At 48.7% G+C, this 21,670-nt stretch overlaps 1 protein-coding gene across 1 annotated transcript; it reads right to left on the reverse strand.

Annotated features, from left to right (window-relative positions):
- Positions 1-1,936: 1,936 nt before the first annotated feature.
- On the reverse strand, positions 1,937-21,670 carry UBAP1L (ubiquitin associated protein 1 like). Its single transcript, XM_070468629.1, has 6 exons — positions 21,421-21,670; positions 13,973-14,431; positions 13,785-13,916; positions 10,758-10,964; positions 4,394-4,495; positions 1,937-3,219 (listed from the first exon to the last, which is right to left on the reverse strand). The coding sequence occupies exons 1-6, from the start codon at positions 21,538-21,540 to the stop codon at positions 3,085-3,087; spliced, it is 1,155 nt and encodes a 384-aa protein (XP_070324730.1). The 5' UTR covers positions 21,541-21,670; the 3' UTR covers positions 1,937-3,084.

Genomic DNA, 21,670 nt, shown 5'->3' on the forward strand with positions numbered 1-21,670 from the left:
CCTTGGACTGCAAGGAGATCCAATCCTTAAGGAAATCAGTCCTGAATATTCATTGGAAGGACTGATGCTGAAGCTGAAGCTCTAGTACTTTGGCCACCTGATGCAAAGAACTGACTCACTGGAAAATACCCTGATGCTGGGAAAGATTGAGGGTAGGAGGAGAAGGGAACAACAGAGGACAAGATGGTTGGATGGCATCACCTATTCGATGGACATGAGTTTGAGCAAACTCTGAGAGTTGGTGAAGCACAGGGAAGCCTGGCATGCTTCAGTCCATGGGGTCACAAGGAGTCAAACATGACTCAGCGACCGAACAACAAAAGCTCTTCAATGAATGGTGCTGTGAAAACTGGGCAGCTGTCTGCAAAAGATAAAACCCCACCACTCCTTCACAACACACACAAAAATTAGCTCAAGGCAATTAAAGACTTGAATGTTAGATGTGAGACCATGAAACTCCCAGAAGAAAACACAGACAGTAAGGCTCCTTGACGTCGGTCTGGGAGAGGAACTTTTTTAATCTGACACCCAAAGCAAATGCAACAAAAGCAAAAATAAGCAAGTGGGACTACATCAAACTATTATAAAAAGCTCCGTACAGCAAAGGAAACCATCAACAGAGTGAAAAGGCAACCTACATAATGAGAGAAAATACTTGCAAATCATATATCTGATAAGGGGCTAATCTCCAAAATAGATAAGAGCTCATTTAGGTACTTCCCTTGTGGTCCAGTGGTTAAGACTCCGAGCTTTCACCACAGAGAGTATGATTGGATCCCTGGTCGGGGAGTTAAGATCCCACATGGCCCATGGTATGGCCAAAAAATAATAAAAAATTAAAAATTAATTTTATAAAAAGAACTCATACAAGTCAACAGCAAAAAAAAAAACAAACCACCCACACAATATGATTTTTAAATGGGAAGATCTAAATAGAGTTTTTCCCAAAGAAGACATACAGAAGGCCAACATACAGATGAAAACATCATTAATTATGAGGGAAATGTAAATCAAAACCACAGTGAGATGCCGTCTCACACCTATCAGAATGACTATTATCAAAATGACAAGAAATCACAAGTGTTTGTGAGGATATGGAGAAAAGGGAACCCTCACGCACACTGTAAGAAGGGAAATTGGTGCAGCCATTATGGAAAACTGGAAAACAGTGTGGAGGTTCCTCCAGAAATTAAAAATAGAGCTACCATATGAGCCAACAATTCCACTTCTGGATATTATCTGAAGAAAACGAAATCACTAAATTGAAAAGGTATCTGCAGCCCAAAGGTTTGCTGCCATATTATTAGAAACAACCAAGATAATGGAAACAACATAAGTGTCTATTGACGGATGCATGGATAAAGAAACTCTGGTGTGTATACAATGGAATATTATTGGCCATAAGAAAGAATGAGATCTTGCCATTTGTGACAACATGGATGGGCCTTGAGGGCACTACACTAAGTGAAATAAATCAGACACAGAAAGACAAATCTGTATTTTTCTTATATGTGGACTACTAAACAAAAACAAGCTCACAGATACAAAGAACAGATAGTGGCTGACAGAGGTGGGGCATGGGAGAGGGGGAAAATGAATGAAGAGGGTCAACAATATAACCAAAACAGTGATTTAAAAAATAAAAAGGAAAATGAAAGAATCTCCAGAGAGCTTCTTATAAAAACAAAACAGATTCCTGTGGGCTGCCAAACTGGACTTTCTGAATCAGATTATCCAGGAGTGGGGCTTTGGACATTTTAACAAACTCCCCAGGGCACTCTTATGGATAGCAGTCAGGTCCAGTCACTCCACTTTCCCTGGGGAAACTTAAGCCCAAAGAGGCCTTGAGCCAGTCATCAGCAGAACGAAAATCAGAATTCGTTTCTCTCACCCATAGTTAGATATCCTTTCCACACCAAGACCAGAAACCAGGACCCAAAGAACTACACAATATTTATTTGTTTTAATTTTCTTAAAGTTACTAATGCCCATAGTTTAAAGAATCAAATACAGATCATTTTACAAGGCTTATAAGAAAACACGCAGTTTGTCGCCTATGCACCTCATCTGGCCCTCCTCACAAGGAGCCACTTTCACCTCTTTAAGCTGCTTCTTCTGATATTGAAGGAAATCGGAATGTCATCCCAAAATATGCCTCTTTGACATAATTCTGCTCAGTCGCATCCAACCCTTTGTGGCCCCACAGACTACAGCCCACCAGTCTCCTCTGTCCACAGGAATTCTCCAGATAAGAATACTGGAGCAGGTTGCCATTTCCTTTTCCAGGGGGTCTTCCCAACCCAGGGACTGAACCTGTGTCTCCTGCATCTCCTGCATTGTCAGGTGGATTCTTTACCACTGAGCCATCTGGGAAACCCTTGACATAACTGAGCTAAAGGCAATTAAGCAGAAAATGCAAGAAAAGTTCTCTCTTCCCTTCCCCTCTTTTCTGCCTTGAGGCAGAATCTGGAGACAGATTCTTGTCAGCCCAGCAGCGCACCAGGGAACTTGCAAATAAATCTTACTTCATTAGTTCCCTTCATATATTTACCTCCCTACAGTTTGCCATCCTTGGAAGCCTGAAACTGTTTTCCTTTGTCCTGTCATTTCTCCACAAATGTATTGTTGTTTGTTGTAAATGCTATATAAAGTGAATGTCACTTAGTCATGTCCAACTCTTTGCAACCCCATGGACTATACAGTCCATGGAATTCTCCTGGCCAGAATACTGGAGTAGTTAGCCTTTCTCTTCTCTAGGGTATCTTTCCCAGCCAGAGTTCTAAATTGCTATCTTGAGTTACTTTTCATGGAAGTTTCTTGGGCACGATGCTTGCCACCTGCATTAACACATTTTGGTTTTTCTCTGGTTAACCTGTCTTTTTGTCACAGAGCCCCTGTGAATTCCTCAGAGGTGAAGTTCTGCCTCCTCCACAGTATCTACCCCCACCCTTGGCGTTGTGTGCGTTTTTACAAGAAGCATGCACTGCTTTGTTGCTCCCATGGAGTCGTCACGACACAGTCAGGGTGGATCGCCAGGTCCGGGTCAGGACCAGGATGCACAGACACTGCCAGGTGCCCTGGAGGTCACTGGGCACAGGCCACCAGCTCCTCCAGCGCTTGCTCGCGGCGGTTGCCATGGACCAGTAGCACTTCCTTGATGCGGTCCTGCTGGAAGCCCATGTCGCTGAACTGCTCCGAGAGGCGCAGGAACTCCCCCGCCTGAGGAAGAGGAGGCAGAGAGGGCATGGGGGGCTCTGGGAGGCTGGGCCTCTGGCCTGGGCAGTCCCCTCCCAAGTACCCACTCTACATACCCCTAGAAAGCCGTGACCCCACAGGCCAGGTGAGCCTGATCCTGGCCAGCACCTACGGTTTTCCTGTATCTCAATGACATGAGGCCACGTGGGCTCAAACCTCGCTTCCTGTGCCAAGGAAGGAGGCCCCAGCCTGGCTGCTGGCTCTGTCTGTCTTACCGTCACTTCCCCTCCCCCACTCCCTCCTGACCGCCTGTGCTCGCGCCCTGCGCTGGGGCTGGAAGAGAAGGCTGCATACTGGTGCCCAGAGGATGCACAGCACAGGGCCTCTGCACAGGGCCCAAACCTTCACACAGCACAGCCTCTGCCTGCCTCCTCTGACCCCACTGCTCAAAACTCCCCTGCCTCTCCCCGCACCCCTCGGCATCCCTCCCACCCCACCATCCCTCCCACAGTCTCCGGGAAGTCTGCTCTGCCTTGGCCAACTGCCGACTGTGGACAGGTCAAACTCACTGGGCTCTCAGAATGTCCCCCTAACTGGGGCCACAACCTCAAGCCTTCTGGGTTTCCAGGTAGGCGGCAAACTCCCTGAAGAGAGTTCAAGCATCATCATGCTCCCTGCCTGGCTCCTGTCTGGGTGTCCGACAAAGAGGAGCCAGTCAATATTTGCTGGGTTGATTCAGCTATAAAGCTCTGCCCAGGTGGTGTTAGTGGTAAAGAACCCGCCTGCCGATGCAAGAGATGTAAGAGATGCAGGTTCAATCCCTGGGTTGGGAAGATCCCCTGGAGGAGTGCATGGCAATCTACTCCAGCATTCTTGCCTGGAGAATCCCATGGACAGAGGAGCCTGGCGGGCTACAGTCCATGGGGTCGCACAGAGTCGGACACAACTGAAGCGACTTGGCACAGAGCTCTGCTTCCTGTTTCCTCCCCACCCCTTCCCCTTGGGTCCTCTTGCCTTCTCCATGTCTCATCTCCCTAGGCTGTCTCCTTCTCCCTGGGGTTCAGCAAGTAGGCTGTCTCCTGAGCCCCCCAGGCTGCCTCTGCTGCTGGTCAGCCCCTGCACCCCAGGCCTGCGTGGGTACCCCACCCCTCCCCTCGCTGTCCCCTCACCGGGGGCCCGGGCAGGAGGCTCTGCTGACCTGGCTCTCGGAGAACTGGAACATCTCCATGGCCTCATCCACCAGGCCCTCCTCGTAGCCCTGTCGCAGCAGCCGGTCACAGGCGCTAAGGTAGCTGAGAAACTGGGCAGGAAAGGGGCACAGAGGGAAGGACAGTAAGAGGAATGAGCAGGACAGCAGGTGCGGTGGAGGAGGTACCCCAGGGCCTCAGGAGGGCTGAGCTCAGGGCCAGGCTGACCGGGCAAGCAGCCATACACAGCATGGCCCCAGAGCTCCAGGAGGCAACAGAGGAGGGTCAGAGGCCTCCCTGGGGACAGGTGGACCGCAAAGCCTCCCCAACTGTCCAAGCTGGGGGCTGGAGTCCAGGAAGAGAGCCGTCGGGGAAGGTCAAGGTGTTCCCAGAACCTAGGTGGGGAACAGGCCAGGCCTCAGAGGCGGGTGTCTACCCACCATCCACCCAGCCTGCACACCCTCCCCGGTGAGCACTCCCCGGGGTGAGAGTGCCTCCTTGTCCAGCCAGCCCTGTGCACCCCCACCCCCGCTCCACACAGGCAATATCTGTGCGGTCCAGACTCCACGGGCCCCACCCCACAGCACTGTTGCACCAAGGCGGGAAGGGGAGGGGACAGCCAAGGGCCCACAGGCTGAGCACCTCTTCCGGCCACTCCCTGCTTATTCACCAGGGGCTGCTTTCGCCCTCAGGATAAAGTTCTGCCTTCCAACCCCACGTTCAAAGACCTGCTCGCTCTGTCAGCAGCCTTGGCTGCTTCCCTCAGCACCCCCAGACTCCTGCCTATCCGGCTCCAAGGCCAAGGCCAGCCTCACTCCTCGACCCTGGGTAGCCTCTCCCTACCCCCAGTCCCACCTCCATCTCCATCAGGTATTCCCACAGCACTCAAGGCTTCTCCACACCTACAGCTCTGTAACTGCCTACTATCTTCCTCAGCTTTCTCATCCACCAAGCTTTTGTCCCACAGGAGGACACCACTGTGTCCCAGCATCTAGCACGGCAGGCAGGCAGAAGGAGCTCAATAAATGTAAGCTGTGTTTATAAACTAAATTAAGAACTACCTTCCGGGAGCTCATAGCTCCTTGGGGGAGATAAACCAGATACAAGAAAACACGAGCGCCAGGCAAATCAAAGTAGGATTTACAGGGAATTGGTGCCAAATGAAGGCTCCAGATGATTAAAGTATGGGTACGAGTGGAGGGAAAAAGCAAGTCGGATTTCTGCAGACCTTCGGGACGGAGCATAAAACAGACCACATAGACTAATGACTTTCAAACCGTTCTAGCCTCTGAACTGTCCAAGCACCAGGGGGCTTCAACAGTAACAGGGGGACGTTGCAGTTGCTCTGGGAGAACTGGGGGCTAGAGGTAGAGGGAGCCCAGAGTCCAGGGCCCTCACCCCAGGAACCTTGCTCTGGGCACATTTTGAAAACCAACCAACTCAGCTCTCCTTGCACAGCTGGGGGAACTGAGGTTCAGGCAGGGCAGACCAGGGTCCCAGGACTAGGGTCCAGATCACCTGACTTCTTGGCCAGTGCCTTGTCCACGGGTCCCGTCGCTAGAAGAGGAGCTTTGAGCTGGCTTGCAAGTAGACAGAGTTTCCGAAGGTCTGTTCATCTACAGCAAAAGTTCTCAGCCTCAGTGCTGACTGTAGCTACCTGGAAGCTTTAAAACTACGGTGCCTCAACAATAAATTCTGGAGAGGGTGTGGAGAAGGTAACCCTCCTTCACTGCTGGGGAGAATGTAAATTGGTAGAGACACTATGGAGAACAGTATGGAGATTCCTTAAAAAAACTAAAAATAGAGCTACCATATGACCCTGCAATCCCATTCTTGGGCATATATCCAAAGAAAAACATGGTCCAAGAGGATACATATCCCCCAGTGTTCATTGCAGCACTGTTTACAATAGCCAAGACATGAAAGCAACCTAAATGTCCATTGACAGAGCAATGGATAAAAAAGATGTGGTACACATATATAATAGAATATTACTCAGCCATTAAAAAGAATGAAATAATGCCATTTGCAGCACCATGGATGGAACTAGAGATTGTCGTACAGTGAAGTAAGTTAGAGAGAGAAGAAGAAATATCCTATGACATCCCTTATACGTGAAATCTAAAAAAAAGATGATACAAATGAACTTACTCACAAAACAGACTCACAGTCTTAGAGTATGAACTTATGATTACTAGAGGGGCAGAAGCATAGAGGAAGAAATAGTTAGGGAGTTTGGGATGGTCATGTACATACTGATATATTTAAAACGGATAACCAACAAAAACCTACTGAATAGCACATAGAATTCTGCTCAATGTTAGGTGGCAGCCTGGATGGGAGGGGATTAGGTGGGAGAATGGACACGTGTATATGTATGACTGAGTCCCTTTGCTATCCACCTGAAACTATCATAACATTGTTAATCAGCTATACTCCAATACAAAATAAAAAGTTAACAAAACAATAGCAACAAAACACTGGTGTCTCAGTATCACTGCCCATACCCTGCTGATGATGGTCACGTCCAGAGGCCCTGATAGGTCTGGTAGGGGGGAAGACTGGCACTGCGATTTTTACAGCTCTCCAGGTAATTCTTGTGTGCAGCCACAAGGTTAAAGGTCTCTGACTCAGTCCAACCCAGTAGACCCAAGCCAGGCTGCGTATCAGAACCATCTGCAGATCTTTTAAAATAATAGGCCCCTGGGCCCACTCCAGATCTACTGATCCTGCAGAGTAGGTTCCGAGAATCTGCACTTGTAAGGACTCTCCTGCTTGGTCCGTAACTGGGCCTAGCTCAGGCCCCAGGGTGGGTGAGGATGTCACCTTCAGATCCCAGGATGGGACCCCCAGCAGTCACTGATCATAAACATATTCTCCTCCATTCTGTGAATGGGGCAAATGAGGCTCAGAGAGGGGCCATGATGTGTCTAGAGTCTAAGGGTAAGCCTGGGTCTGGCCTATGGACCCTCAAAAGTGCCACCCATGCCTGTCCTGCAGGCAGTCAGTGGGCACACTGATCCTGGGGCAGGAAGGAAGGAGTGATGGACAAAGCTTAGGTTTTGTATTTCTTCCTCTCTCCTTGGTTTTTCCAAGTGCCCTGTCTCCATCAACTGATGCCCACCCTCCTGGACCATTTGCTGTTCATCTCTGACCAAAGACGAATTATTGTAGTATTTGTCTTTCATGGGGAGAAGGGCCTGTGAACCCAAAAGAGACGTCCAGTTAAAGGTGGAACGTCACAGAACAGAGAGAACGTGGTCAGGGAGATCAAGATAAAGTCATCCGACGGCCCTCAGGCCTACCCCTCAGAGCCTAGACCCTGAATGCTCATTGGGAGAAGGCCCACCAGGCACGTGGTCAGTCTATGTCTGGAAACACAGTGCTGCTGATGCAGTGAGACCCTTCCAGCACACCCAAAGGGAGGCCAATGCCCTGTGCTGCCCCCAGCTAATCTTCAGATCCCCACAGTGATGACCTGAGACCTCAGCCTTGTCACAGGGTCTGGAGGGGTTGGGGAGGCATGTCAGAGTCCCCACATGGGCCTGGCCCCTCCCGGCGCTTCTGGACTGCTTCTTGGCCAAGGTCCTGGCTTTGCAGCAGCAGCTGAAGGTGGAAGCAACTTTAAATCTACTCTTAAATCTCAGATCAACCTAAGGTGCTGCCCTGGAAGATTTTCACACAGAAAATGAGAGAAAAGCACAGTGTAACAAAATTCAGAACCACACCAGCCCGGCATCCATCCTGGTGCCACTACTGACTAATTATGTGAACCTCTCTGACCTCAGTTTCCTCATCTGCAAAGTGGAAACAGTAAAAGCAACCTTCCAGAAATGAGAAGACCTAAATGAATACTCTCAGATTGAGGGGCTGGCACAAAGGTGCTCAGTAAATATTAGCAGCACCCCCGCCATCTCCTCCACCATGTTAGCCACCATATGTGGGGGGCACCACGCTGAACCCTTTCCTCTAGGACTGATGAACCGAGTGGAGCGGGAGCAGGAGTGGGTGGGGAAGAGGACCCAGTGCCTTCCACCTCCTCAACCTGCAGCAGCACATCCTGATCTGGCGCCTGTCTGAGCCACTCCCTCACCCAGGAGCAGGCAGCTCCAGACCTCAGAGACTCAACATACGGCCACAATCAGGGCCTAGGGAGAGGGCCTCCAAGTCCACCGATGGTGGTGGGGCAAACAGGAGAAGGAAATATGTCCCATTCAACACCTGTGGCTCAGCTTTCCAACCACCAGTAACCCTGGTGCATAGAAAACAATGCAAAAAGGGATGCAACATTCAGGTTGGGGGAAGGGATTCAGATGGTGATATTCAATGCCCACCTCCTGCCCCTGCTCACAGTGCTTTCATGTCTCCCTTCTGCTGTGGGGTCTTTAAGAAAACTCTCAGGCCAGCCTTCAAGGAACCCTTAACCTTCCCTCTATTCCCCTTCCTGTCCTATCTCCCACCAGCCCGCATCATATATTCAGGAAGACTTGGATCAGGTCCTCCCAAGTCCTTCCTGCCTCTGCCTCTTAGCTGATACTGTTCCTCCTGCCTGGAAGATCATCCTTCTCATTTCTTCAAATTTAGGTCTTATCCATCCTTAAAGTCCAGCTCAAGGCTTTATACCTTCATGAAGCCTTTCTCAATTACGGAAACCTCCCCATGGTAGATTAAGAACAGTCATACACTCTTTGCAGCTTTTCCCATCAAGAGGTAGAGTCTATTTTTCTACCCTTTTAATCTGATCTGGTCTATGACGTGCTTTGGCCAACAGTATAAGGCAGAAGTGACTATAAGTTCAACCTCAAGAGACTTTGCATCTTCCACTCCTGTACTCTTGGGAACAAATGGGCTAGCTTGCTGGAGCTATGTGGCCTAGTTGACAAGTTTCACCAACCACTGGATTGGGATCAAGGTCATCCTAGACTATTCAGCTCTAGCTGGGTCACCAAACTGTAGCCACAGGAGAGACCCTAGGTGAGACCAGCAGAAGAACTTCCTTGCTGACTCCACCCACACTGCCAACCCAGAGACTCATGAGTGAACACATGGTTGTAGTATTAAGCCACTAAATGTTGGGGTGACTGTTACACGGCAATAGATAACTGAAACACCCCCGAATCATTCTTGCTCCTTCTTGCTCCCAGGCATCTTCTCACCAGCACCTCTCTTTTGGCAATTCAGGGGTTCTCACTCTCCTGCAGGTGTTCTCGTATTGTTAGCTTGTATGGGGGCGGGGTGGTGGTCAAGACTTGCTCCCAAATATTAGAGCAGCTTGGGGTGCTACCTACCCTTGTTATTACTGATATCCACTCTTCTCCCAATAAGAGTGGAGTCCTTAAAATGGAACCTGGTGTGGTAGACTCTAAGATACCCCTTCCAGATACACCTTCCTTGGAGGTCTTACTGCAGATGGTGGTAGAGGTGGTAGAAACTATCAGCTATCTGTCCCTTCAGGGGCTGCCTTAGCTGCAGAGATCACATCTCTCAAGTCACCCTCTTTCTATATCTGGTGACTCATTAAGGCAGAGGTATGAAGGCCTGACCATCTCATCCCCAATTATGACAACTCCAAAGGGCCATATATGCTTCAGAGCTATGGGGTTGGCTGTCACCGGGTCTGTAAAGCTCAACCTCTCCCTCTACCCATCCCTGCTTCTGTCTTTTCCCTTCCCCAGAAGTTGTTGCCAAGGGTCTCCTTAATAAATCTCTGTATGCCAAATCCCACTGGAGTCTGCTTCCTGGGCACCCAATCCACAATACTGGTTTCCCCATAGCTCCTAGCTGCATCTAAACACCACAGAAATGTCCAGAAAATACTTATGACTAGATTGATGGATGGGTATATGGAAAGAGAGAGAGATAAATATGGGTATGGATTAACTGTTGAGGGAAGTTGTCAGAGCTATGCCATCCAATATGGTAGCTGTATGTGGCTATTTATCTTTTAATTTCATTTAATTATAATTAATAACAATTCTCAGTCATACTAGCCACATTCAAGTAACCACATATAGCTAGTGGTTCCTATATTGGACAACACAGGAATAAAACATCTCTCCTGTCACAGAAACTGCTATTGGGCAGCTCTGGAAAGATTTGTGACTGCCCAAAGCTTCAATCCTACTTTTGGGGCAGAGACTTGGACAGGAGTAGAATATTGAGACTCCCCAAGTAGGCATGGGGAGTGTTGCTAAACTCCCATGGAGATGGTAGCCTTAGGATCTAGAAACTTGATCACAACCCCCAATAATTAATTCGAAGCTGAAATCCTGCCTCCAAAGACAAACACAAAATAGCTTCAAGTTGAAGATAAAAACAAGGTGGCCCCTGACCCAACTGCAGCTCCACAGCCCCCAGCCCCGGGCCCCCGCTCACCTGGCTCAGGCTCTGCCGCCCCGTCTTCTGCAGAGCCACGATAGCCCTGTGCAGGGGGTACCCCAGGGCGACCACCGGCCCGATGAGGTCCTGCTCCTCCTGGCTCAGGGCAGACAGCAAGTCGGCAGAATCAGGGTGCGGTCTGTGGGCTGCACAAGGCTGGGCCACCTGTCCGGGAGGCGGCAGGCAGGTGTGCGGGCTGAGGGACTGAAACACAGACAAGCTGGAAGCATCAGTTCCCACCGGAGGTGACTCCTGGCTGGGCAAGATGTTTTTAAAGGCGCCTTCGCTACAGAGCACCAGAGCTAATGTTGTGAGGATCTTGGAGTCCTGCAGACATGGGTTCAAATCCTAGCTTTCTACTGTCTACTCAGTTTTTTGTTTAGTTGCTCAGTCGTATCCAACTCTTTGCAACCCCATAGACTGCAGCCCACCAGGTTCCTCTGTTCATGCGATTTCCCAGGCAAGAATACCGGAGCGGGTTGCCATTTACTTCTCTAAGGGATCTTCCTAACCCAGGGATCGAGCCTGAGTCTCCTGCATTGCAGGTGGATTCCTTACTACTAAGCCACCAGGGAAGCCAGTTTATTCATATGTAAAATGGATGCGATCATACCAGATACCTCACAGGGTTGTTACAAGGCTTAAATAAGACAAGGTGAGAAAAGTGGCTAGCAAAGGGTTTGGCATACAGAAACTGCCAGTAGATGATAATATTTATTGCTTAGAACAAGCCTGCAAGAGAAATATGATAGGCTAATTCTATTTTATAGCTACTGAAGCCAAGGTTCAGAGAAGTTGGCAAATGACCTGGCAAACAACACACTTTTGGGACCTGTACCCTACTCAGAATCAACGCAGGGTTCTCGACCCCATACCTTAGGGAGCAGGGTAACAGAACTGAGCTTCCTAGCCAGAACTTCCTTCTTGAGTCTGGTTGGACTGGGGCTTGGCTAGGCAAGGAGCAGGATAGGAACTGGGTACAGCTGTGGTGCTGGGGAAACCCACAGAGACCCTGGACTAAGGAGGGTGGCTTGAAGGCATTTCAATAGGTTTGGCTGGCATCATCCCTAGCCTGTTCCGCATGAAGAAGCATTTTGCTAACCCTGTCCCCTCCTCTGGCAGGAAAGCCTAGATGCTGCCCTGACTCCAGGAACAGAGTACATGTGACATGTGAATTCCCTACACATCCTCATCTGCTCAGCGGTTTCCCTGCCATGACCTCACCTTAGGATCTACTCTTTACTCCTAGAGTGAAAACCATGCAGGTCTTAGGATTTGAGTCTACCCTTGTGACCTTGAAAACTATTCTTAGGTGCTCTCTGCCCCAGTCTCCTCCTCTACAGAATACCTGTCCCATCTGCCCCCATCTTTCCCCCACCCCGCTACAGGGTTGTTGCTCGAGTTAAATTTAACTGGGATCAGGGAACAGCCCTCCTAGCATCAGCATCTAGCCCGTGATGTGGGTGTGGCCTGTACTGTATAAACATATATACTGCTATATAGAGTATATATATTGTATATAAATAACCTCTTCTCTTTTTGTTCTAAATAACTGTGTGCAAGGTTGCTTTACAGGTAGAGAAGGGATGGCTCAGAGCCGTTCAGTGACTTGCCTAAGCTCACACAGCATTGAGAGGGAAAAGCCAGACTTTGAGTCTGTCTTTTGGACTTAATTTCACCTTGGTCTTCTTCTGTTGCATCTCCTGGCCTGACTGTGGAGTTGCTCACGGGCAGAAAGCTGTGCCTAAATATCACCTCTTGCTATTAACCTAACCTAACACATCTGTTCCAGACCTAGATTTTATGGAGTCTGACACTTATACAATGTAGACTACTTAAAGGAAAAAGACACAGGAGCATAAACATATGCATAAAACTGTGCACAAATCCTTGGAAGGGCTTCCAGGTGGCTCAGTGGTAAAGAATGCTCCTGCCAATTCAGGAGCCGCTGGAGACTCAAATTTGATCCTTGGGTCAGGAAGATCCCCTGGAGGAGGAAATGGCAACCCACTCCAATATTCCTGTCGGGATTAAACCCATGGACAGAGGAGACTGGCAGGCTACAGTCCGTGAACGCATACATGCTAAGTGGTGTCCAACTCTTTGCACTCTATGAACTGTAGCCCACCAGGCTCCTCTGTGCATGGGATTCTCCAGGCAAGAATACTGGAGCAGGTTGCTATGCCCTCCTCCAGCGGATCTTCCCGAACCAGGGATAGAACCCATGTCTCTTACACCTCTGACGTGTTCTTTACCACTAGCGCCACCTGGGAGGCCTTGGGCTACAGTCCAGAGGGGTCCCAAAGAGAAGACTGAGCAATGAGCACACACGCTCAAAGCCTTGGGAGGAGCTAAGCCTGAAGCTTCAGCTTTACCGATTTCACTCTATGTTCTCATCTGCTCCCAGTTCTTGGTGCACATCCTTTGTCCCGAAGCCGCCCCAGCCTGCAGCGGCCCTCACCTCCCCCTCGGTGCCTGATCCCTCCCCCTGGGCAGTGCTGCCCTGTCTCACCCTTCCTCGCCAATCTCCTCGCATGCTTTTGACTTTGTCTCTTCCAATCCAGTTTCTTGCATGAAGTAACTGCGCTGTGAATATTCCCTGATTGAGCCTCCAGCTCACCCAATCCTTGAACAGTGGCAAGCCCTAGATCTGAGCCACATTCATTGATTCAACGACATTCACTGAGCTCCCCCTATGGGCCAAGTGTGCTCTGGGTGCTCTGGAGACAAATGCAATCCAATCACTGCCCTAAGAGAAGTCTAACTCCATTGGAAGAGACAGATACTGAGTAATTACAATTATCCTAACAGGTGCCCTAACAGAAGCAAAGAAGGAAACACAGCGAGAAGCAAGGAAGGGGAACTCGAAGCAGGGAATATTCTAGGCATAGGGCTGCAGGAAGGACAGCGTGGTACAGGGCCAGGTAAGCGCTGGTAGGGAGGGGTGTCCAAGCAGGCGGGGGACCCAGATGTGGGGGCCCCGCTGCTGAGTTGTGGCCTTGGCCAAGGGGGCAGGTTCCTTACCGCAACTGTGGGCTTGTGGCTCCGCAGCGGGGGCATGGCGCCGGCCGTGGAGGGCCGCGGGGGCAGCTCGGGGGTGCTGGGGAGCGACGGCTTGGGGCCCAAGGGCGGCGTGCGGGCGCTGGGGAGCGAGGCCTTGGGGACAGGGGACGGCGGGGACTGCGTGGGAGCACTGCGGGGTGGGGAGGCGCGGGGCCGGGGCAGAGGCTCAGAGCTCGGTGGCGGAGGCGGTGCAGGAGGCTGCGGGGGTGGGAGGCGAGCCGGCCCTCGGAGAGCCGCCGCCTGGCCCCAGCCAGCTCCGACCTCACGCCGCGCAGCACGTCCAGCGAGCACCGGTGCTGGCCCAGACGGGGGCTCGCCGCGGAGCTGGGCTGGGGGCTGCAGGGCTCCAGCTCTTCCTCCACGGCAGAGGCTGCTTCCTCATCCTGGTCCTCCTCCTCCTCCTCCTCCTCCTCAGGCTGCTCCTGGGATCCGGCCTCCGGATCTTCAACTGCAGCAGGCACGGGTTCCAGCCCTTGCTCTGGGCTAGCCAGCAAGAGCCAGGCAGGAGGGGCGGAAGCTGCCGCCGGAGCGTCGCAGTGAACTGGGCAGGGTCCCCGGACGACAGCCTCCACCCAGAAGAGTGTCCTCCTCTCCAGGCTGAAGTCGTGCTGCGGAAACAAGGCCGGGGAGGCTCCGCCAGGCAAACCAGGGCCTGGGGGCACACCCCTACCTCCTGGCCCCCGGGGAACCTGTTCAGCCACAGACTGTCCAGGCCTCGACAGCTTCTGATTCTAAGCCCCAGGCATTCATTGCAGGCCACCCTCACCCTCGGTTTTAGCTAGCATTGGAGTGGATGACTGTCAATAACAATTTAATAGCAAACTCTGTAGACAGGACAATGTGAGGAGTAGGTTAATAGAACGAAAGTCTAAGTCCCTTTGCCATTCAGCATATAATTGAACAACAGTGGCCTAAACAATTTCTCCAGGGGACTTCTCCGGTGGTCCAGTGGTTGAGAATCTGCCTTCCAATGCAGGGGATGAGGATTGGCTCCCCGGTGGGAGAAGTAGGATCCCACATACCAGTGGGGGCAACTCAGCCTGTTGACCACAACTAGAGAAGCCAGGGCACCCGCAACTACTGAGCCCGCAGGCTGCAGAGCCTGCCCCACTAGAGAGCTCATGAATGCAGCGCATAGAGACCACACACAACCCAATAGGGACCCAGTGCAGCCAAAAACAATTTTTTTTAATTTCAACAAAACTTGTCCTTCACCAAGAAGCTCTCACTTGAGTCTAGCACCATTTGCCACTGAGCAGCTGGCCTTGGAGGCCAGCCCAGACACACAAACCTCTGCATGGAGCAGTACTTGCCCCCATCCCGTTCGCTGCCTTCCAGGGGCCCAGAAAATGTAAAAATCATTCGTTGTTTTTTTTTTTTTTTTTTTTCCTGAACTCTACTTAGTTGTCCTAATGTGATTCCCATTTCCAGATTATCAGGGGGCCCAGGAAATTTAGTTTGCTTGAGGTCAGATCAGTGGTGAGTAGATGAGCTGGGCTTCCTGTCCATCTGACTGATCAAGCCACCTAAAAAATAAATGTGGAGCCCACATAATCTAAATTGAGAGTTTATGTGAAGCAAAAATAAAATATTCCCATTAACTACTATTAAAATTAAGAACTGGAAATATAAAACTTCATTAAAAAATATAAATATTCTTAAAAGGCAACTTCAGTGCTCTATGATGGCCAGGTAAGCCTGGGGGAGTGGTTGCGGGGGTGAGGTGCGGGGGGGGGGGGGGGTGGGAGGCAGAAAGGCAGACAGGAACTGCCTCTCCCCTCACTCTACTCCTGACATGACCCTAAGCTGGGGAGAGGAACAGAACGTAGCTGTTCTAAGTGTGGTTCCCCGACTGAGGTCAGGGAGTGTATCTTATTTCTCTCCGTTCTTGAGGCCCAGGGCAGTTCTGGCTCCGAGGGGATATTTGTAAGAGTGTACAGAATAAATGGTTATAAAAAGAGACTGGAGGAAAATGAGTGGGTTGGGAGGGACAGAGGAAGGGAAAAGACCACTTCAGAGCTGAGGAAACCATCATGGAGGGAAAGAGACTGAGAGGTAATGAAACAGACAGTGGAACTTAGGGGATAAAATGATCCAAAGACCCAATAAAAACACCAGCACTTGTGATCTGTGGAACCTAAGCAAGATGATTCTAAAGTTCATATGAAAAATAAACAAATAATAGCCAAGGGCTTCCATGGTGATTCAGTGGTAAAGAATCCACCTGCCAATGCAGGAGACATGGGTTCGATTCCTGGTCCAGGAAGATCCCACACTCCCTGGAGCAACTAAGCCTGTGTACCACAACTATTGAGCCCACAGGTCACAACTACTGAAGCTTGCACACTCTAGAGCCCGTGCTCTGCAACAAGAGAAGCCACTGCAATGAGCAGCCTGCCACCGAAACTAGAGAAAAACCTGTACAGCAGCAAAGACCCAGCACAGCCCCCTGCTCTGACACACCCAACAAAAAGCATAGCCTAAAAACCTCTGTGACAAAAAGAGAAATAAAGGGGACTGGCCCTGCCAGTTGCTAATATATATTATAAAACCTCGATAATTAAAGCTAAGGTAGGTCAGTCAGTGAGCAAAAAAGCCTGGATAGGCGGGGCTGTAGGAGAGATCTGCGAGAGCGGCCTTAGCAACGGCTCACGGGCGGTGAGCTACTGTTGGGTATCTCGGCTGGCGGGTAAAGCTGGGAGGTCCCGGCCGGGGGCGCCGGTTGGAGACATGATTGCAATGCAGGCCTTAGGATTTGAGCCAAAGAAAGAAGAAATTAAAAAGATGATAGCCGAAACTGACAAAGAAGGAATTGGCACCATTAGTTTTGAAGAATTTTTTGCCATAATGAGTGTAAAAATGTTGTTTCTGTTTTTAAAGAGTGAAAAGGATGAAAAAGAAGAAATACTGAAGGCTTTCAAATTATTTGATGATGATGATACAGGAAGTATATCACTGAACAATATCAAGAGGGTTGCTAAGGAGCTAGGGGAAAATTTAACAGATGATGAACTTCAGGAAATGCTTGATGAGGCTGATTATGATGGGGATGGAGAAATAAACAAGGAAGAATTTTTGAAAATGATGCAAAAGACCACTCTTTATTAATACTGTCTTTTGTGCCTTCTGGAAAGTTGTTAACAAGTTTGTATTTGTTGTAAGTTCCATAATAGCAAATGTATTCATTTTCAGTGTTTAAGTTTATATATATAAACTGGTCTCTTGATGTCTAATCCATGTGAGAAGTTACATGTTGCTACCAATATGTTCTTAAATCTATAACATCAAGAAATAAAATGTAGTGACTTCCTTAAACTATGAATTTGAAGAACAGTATTAATTACAAGTGCTATTTTTAGAGCCCCAGGTTCTAAAACTTAGATTTTTTTATTTAACTTATGGAAATTGGCCCCACATCATAAGCCAGCCATTACTTTCCCTATTATTTTCCTTTTGTGCAACTCTAAAGATGAACATTTGCTTTTTAACTGATTATTCAGACATGTAAAGTCTTAAATAAAACTGTCTGGCAGCGTCAAAAAAAAAAATAAATAAATAAAAAATAAAGCTAAGGTACTGCACAGATAGCCTAAAGGTAAAGAACAGAAGGTCCAGAAATGGACATTATCTATGGGACTTTAGTAGATAATAAGGTGGCATCTCAAGTAATGGGAAAAAAAGAGGCACTGGTCAATAAATGGTGTTAGTCAGCAGAAAGAAAATAGAGTTGGATCCATTCTCACATCATACACAAGGGGAAATTCCAAAAGGATCAAAGATTCAGTTGTTTGAAATGAAATTATAAAAGTACTAGCAGAAAAGAGGAGAGAAATCCTTTATAATCTCAAGTAAGGAAAACATTTCTCACTCTGAATTGAAATTGAGAAGCTGTGAGAGTACACACATGCACATGTGAAAATCTGCCTGGCAAATACACCCCATAAGCAAGGTCAAAGGCAAATAACAAACTAGCGGGAAAACAGCACTGATAACTCAGACATAGGAGTGCCTAGAAATAGATAAGAAAAGACCAACAGCCCAACAGGGAAATGAACAAAAGACATGAACAGTCCACAGAAAAGCAACTACAGATGGCTCTTAAACACGTGAAAAGCTGCTCAATCTCACTCGTAACAAGAGAAAGGAAAATAAAACTATACTGAGATACCATTTGCCTATCCCTCAGCAAAGATGCAACATCTGCTGACTCCTTTGTTGAGGACTGCAGCTGAGGTGTAAGCCCACTGTAGAGTGCTGTGCATGCTAAAGTCACTTCAGTTGTGTCTAACTCTTTGTGACCCTCTGGGCCACAGCCCACCAGGCTCCTCTGTCGATGGGATTCTCCAGGCAAGAATACTGGAGTAGGTTGCCATGCAAGAGCTCCAAGGGATCTTCCCGACCCAGGGATCGAACCTGCGTCTCTTATGTCTCCTGCATTGGCAGGTGGATTCTTAGCCACTAGCAGCACCACCTGGGAAGCCCTTGTAGGGTGCTGGTTGGATGTAAAACAGTATAACCCCTATGGAGGGCAATTTGGCAATATGATTTAATCCAAAAGGACATCTGCATATAGTCTTTCCCTGCGGCATTGCTTGTAATGACAAAAGACTGGGAAGAACCTAGGTGTCCATCAAGAGGGGATTCATTCAGTAAAGTACAATATATCCTTATAACACAATACCATGCAGTACCGAAGAAGCATTCTCTGTATTGATATGGAAAGTCTTCAAATATGTTAAGTGAAAAAAAAATCAAGAAGAATAATGTATAGAAAATGCTACCTTTGGTGTGAAAAAGGAGGAAACAGCAGTGTTTGCTTGTATGTACACACATAAGACTCTCCAGAAGAATACAGTTTAAAATACAAGTAACAGAAGTTACCAGGGCAGGTAGTGACAGGACAGATAAGGAAGTGTCAGTGGAAGGCTTTTCACTCTCTTAGAACAGGCAAACTGCCTGGGAGTCAAACGGACCTCCCACCTTGTTTTTTAAATAAAGTGTTATTGGAACACAGCCGTACTCACTTACTCCTTTCTGTAATGTCCATGGCCCTTTCTCCCTACAATTGTAGTGTTGAATGATTGCTAGTTTTTACTATCTGGCCCCTTACAGAAAATGTTTGTTGACCCTTGCTCTATACATACATACATACATATATATATATATATATATATATATGTATGTATGTATGTATGAATATGTATGTATGTACATACATACATATATGTATGAAAGAAATATATATATATATTCTTTCTAAAAAATTTAACTGACAAAAAGGAAATTAACTCTAATTAAAGGAAGACTATGATGAAACAACGAAACACAGACTTGCCGAGGCTTCTCAGGAAAGCCGTAGGTGCAGGAGGTGGACGTGGGCTTTGGGGACTGACACGCTCATGTTGGAATCCTGGCTGTGCCACTCACAGCCACATGGCCCTGTTGGTCACAAGGGTGGGAACTTTGGTTTCCTGTGCCATGGGGAAGGAACACCCGCCTGCTACAAGGGTCATAAGAATGAGAGAGAAGGGTGAATGTATGAAGAGCATGTAGCCTGGCCCTGGTACATGGCAGGTGCTCGACGAATGGAAGGTATTTTTTTTCTTTTTTAGGCCGCTACAGATTCATCTGGTAATCTAACCACTATCTATAACATTGTTGCTATGGGAAAATGTGTTTCAAGTTCCAAACACTGGGAATATAGCCCAGTAAACTTGGAAGACTGACCAGAAGAGGCCATAAATCATACGTGGAGTCCCATGCTTCTCTCTTTGATAGCTGGCCACAGCAGTAAAAGAAATGGAGACTCAGGAAGGGAAATAGGCTCAAGGGAGATGAGTGGGTGTGGAGTGCCCATCCTGAGAACAGGAGGCAGGGCCAGAGCCAAGACGTGGGCTGGGACAGAAGACATAGACTTGGCAGAAGGTTACCTATTTCTGCTTCTAGGAGAAGTAACTTTCAGAATAGCATCCTCCCGGCTTAGCAGAGAGGGAATAGTTATGGTAGTCTGTCTACCTCCACTGGAGCTTAGTAAAGCAATTTGCTTTTCCCAGCAATACAGGCCTTACTGCCAGAGTGAGGGCCCACAGCACAGGTTCTCTGGGGAAAGCCCGCGCTCCTGCCGCACAGAGTGGGGCCCCTGAACACTGTACTCGGGGCTTTACAAAGCTTATTTCACGTCTGGGTCCTGAGGAACTTAAGTGCAACTCCAGGGGCTGCAGATGAAGTCTCCTGCTCCTGTGCCTCCAAGCTACTCAAGCCTCTCTACCTGACCCTCTCCAGGCCTCTCCTTCCTGGACTGGTTTCTCTGCACCTAACTTCCCATAACCCTGTATTTTTTTGCCCTCGAACATTATGTGTCTGATGTCTCTCACTTGCCAGTCCTTCTCTGAGCTATCATGAAGTGATCTAGAATCAAGATCTGGGTTTTACTTTTTAAACTTGACATATTCATTTATTTTTGGCTTGCTGGGTCTTCATTGCTGAGCAGGGTTTCTCTAGTTGCAGCAATTGGGGCTACTCTCTACCTGTGGTGTGCAGATGGCTTCTCTTGGTGCAGAGCACAGGCTCTCAAGTGCACACACTTCAGTAGTTGCTGCACATGGGCTCAGTAATTGTGGATCACAGGCTTAGTTGCTCCCTGGCATATGGGCTCTTCCTGGACCAGAGATCCAACCAGTGTCCCTTGCATTGCACGGCAAATTCTTAACCACCAGACCACAGGGAAGCCCGGGACCTGGGAATTAGACCCACCATTGCCACTATCTTTGGACAGATCATTTCCCTTCTCTGAGCCTCAGGTTCCTCATGTGCAAAGTGAGTGTGAGCTGAACTAGATCCTCAAATTTTCCTATCAAGTAGCCCGCAGACAGTGCTGAATGAGCACACAAGATCCCGAGGACTCAGTCCTAAAAGATCCACCACCAGCTCCACAGCTGTTTGCAATCCTTCTCTTTCATTTTTTAAAATTCATGTGAATTTTGCTTTCTACCTCATTATATATCTGTGTTGTAATACAAATGCAATAGGTTTCCTCCTAAGTCTTCAAATAAATTTGACTCACGTGGAAGTGAAATAATCATGTTTATCCTGAGGGTATGTGATACCACCACACACACTGAGGGCACACCCCAGGGTGTGAGCCATGGGACAAGGGTGCCTCAAAGCTGCCCCATGGAGAGGTGGGTCTGTGGGACAGTAATCCATTCTAACGTGTCCTGTGTAACTGTCTGCGTTTTAATCTCAAGATAGCGTCTTAGCCCAGTGGAGTGATTCTAACAGTGGAATTTTAGACTTGGCAGTAGGCTGATAGAAAAGAGAGGAATTGGAATTGGAATATCCTTGCTAGGACTCTCAGTAACTCCATATAAGCAACCTTCTGGTTATTCTAAACTTAAGATGCACTAAATAGCCCCATGACCAAGTCTCCAGACGTCTTCATGGAATATCTTTTCCTCTTGGGTTGTTTTCACACTTCCTAGAATATATCAGAACAGGAGTGGCTGCCATATAAAATCAAGGAACAAGGGGCCTCGTAAGGCTCAGCACCAGACCCACAGACCCAGCGATGAGAAGATAGACAGAGAGAGGCACTTACCATAGAACCCAGCAGGAGTTCCCTGCAGTCTGGAACACTGAGATCTGGCCCAGGGTGGGGCTCTGTGTCTATCACAAAGCCCTTGGGCACCTTGAAGGGGACGTCATCCAGGGCATTCATTCTGTCAGAGGAGTGTGGGGATGGCTGAGCAGGGCTGGAAAGAGCAAGTCCCTGAGGACCAGGCTCAGGCCTCAGATGGCTCACTGCTCTCCTGCGTGGTGACTTGGCTGAGCCCCACACAGCCAGGGGA

This window comes from Odocoileus virginianus, chromosome 6 (genome assembly GCF_023699985.2).
Source record: "Odocoileus virginianus isolate 20LAN1187 ecotype Illinois chromosome 6, Ovbor_1.2, whole genome shotgun sequence".
Taxonomy (NCBI): Eukaryota; Metazoa; Chordata; class Mammalia; order Artiodactyla; family Cervidae; genus Odocoileus; species Odocoileus virginianus.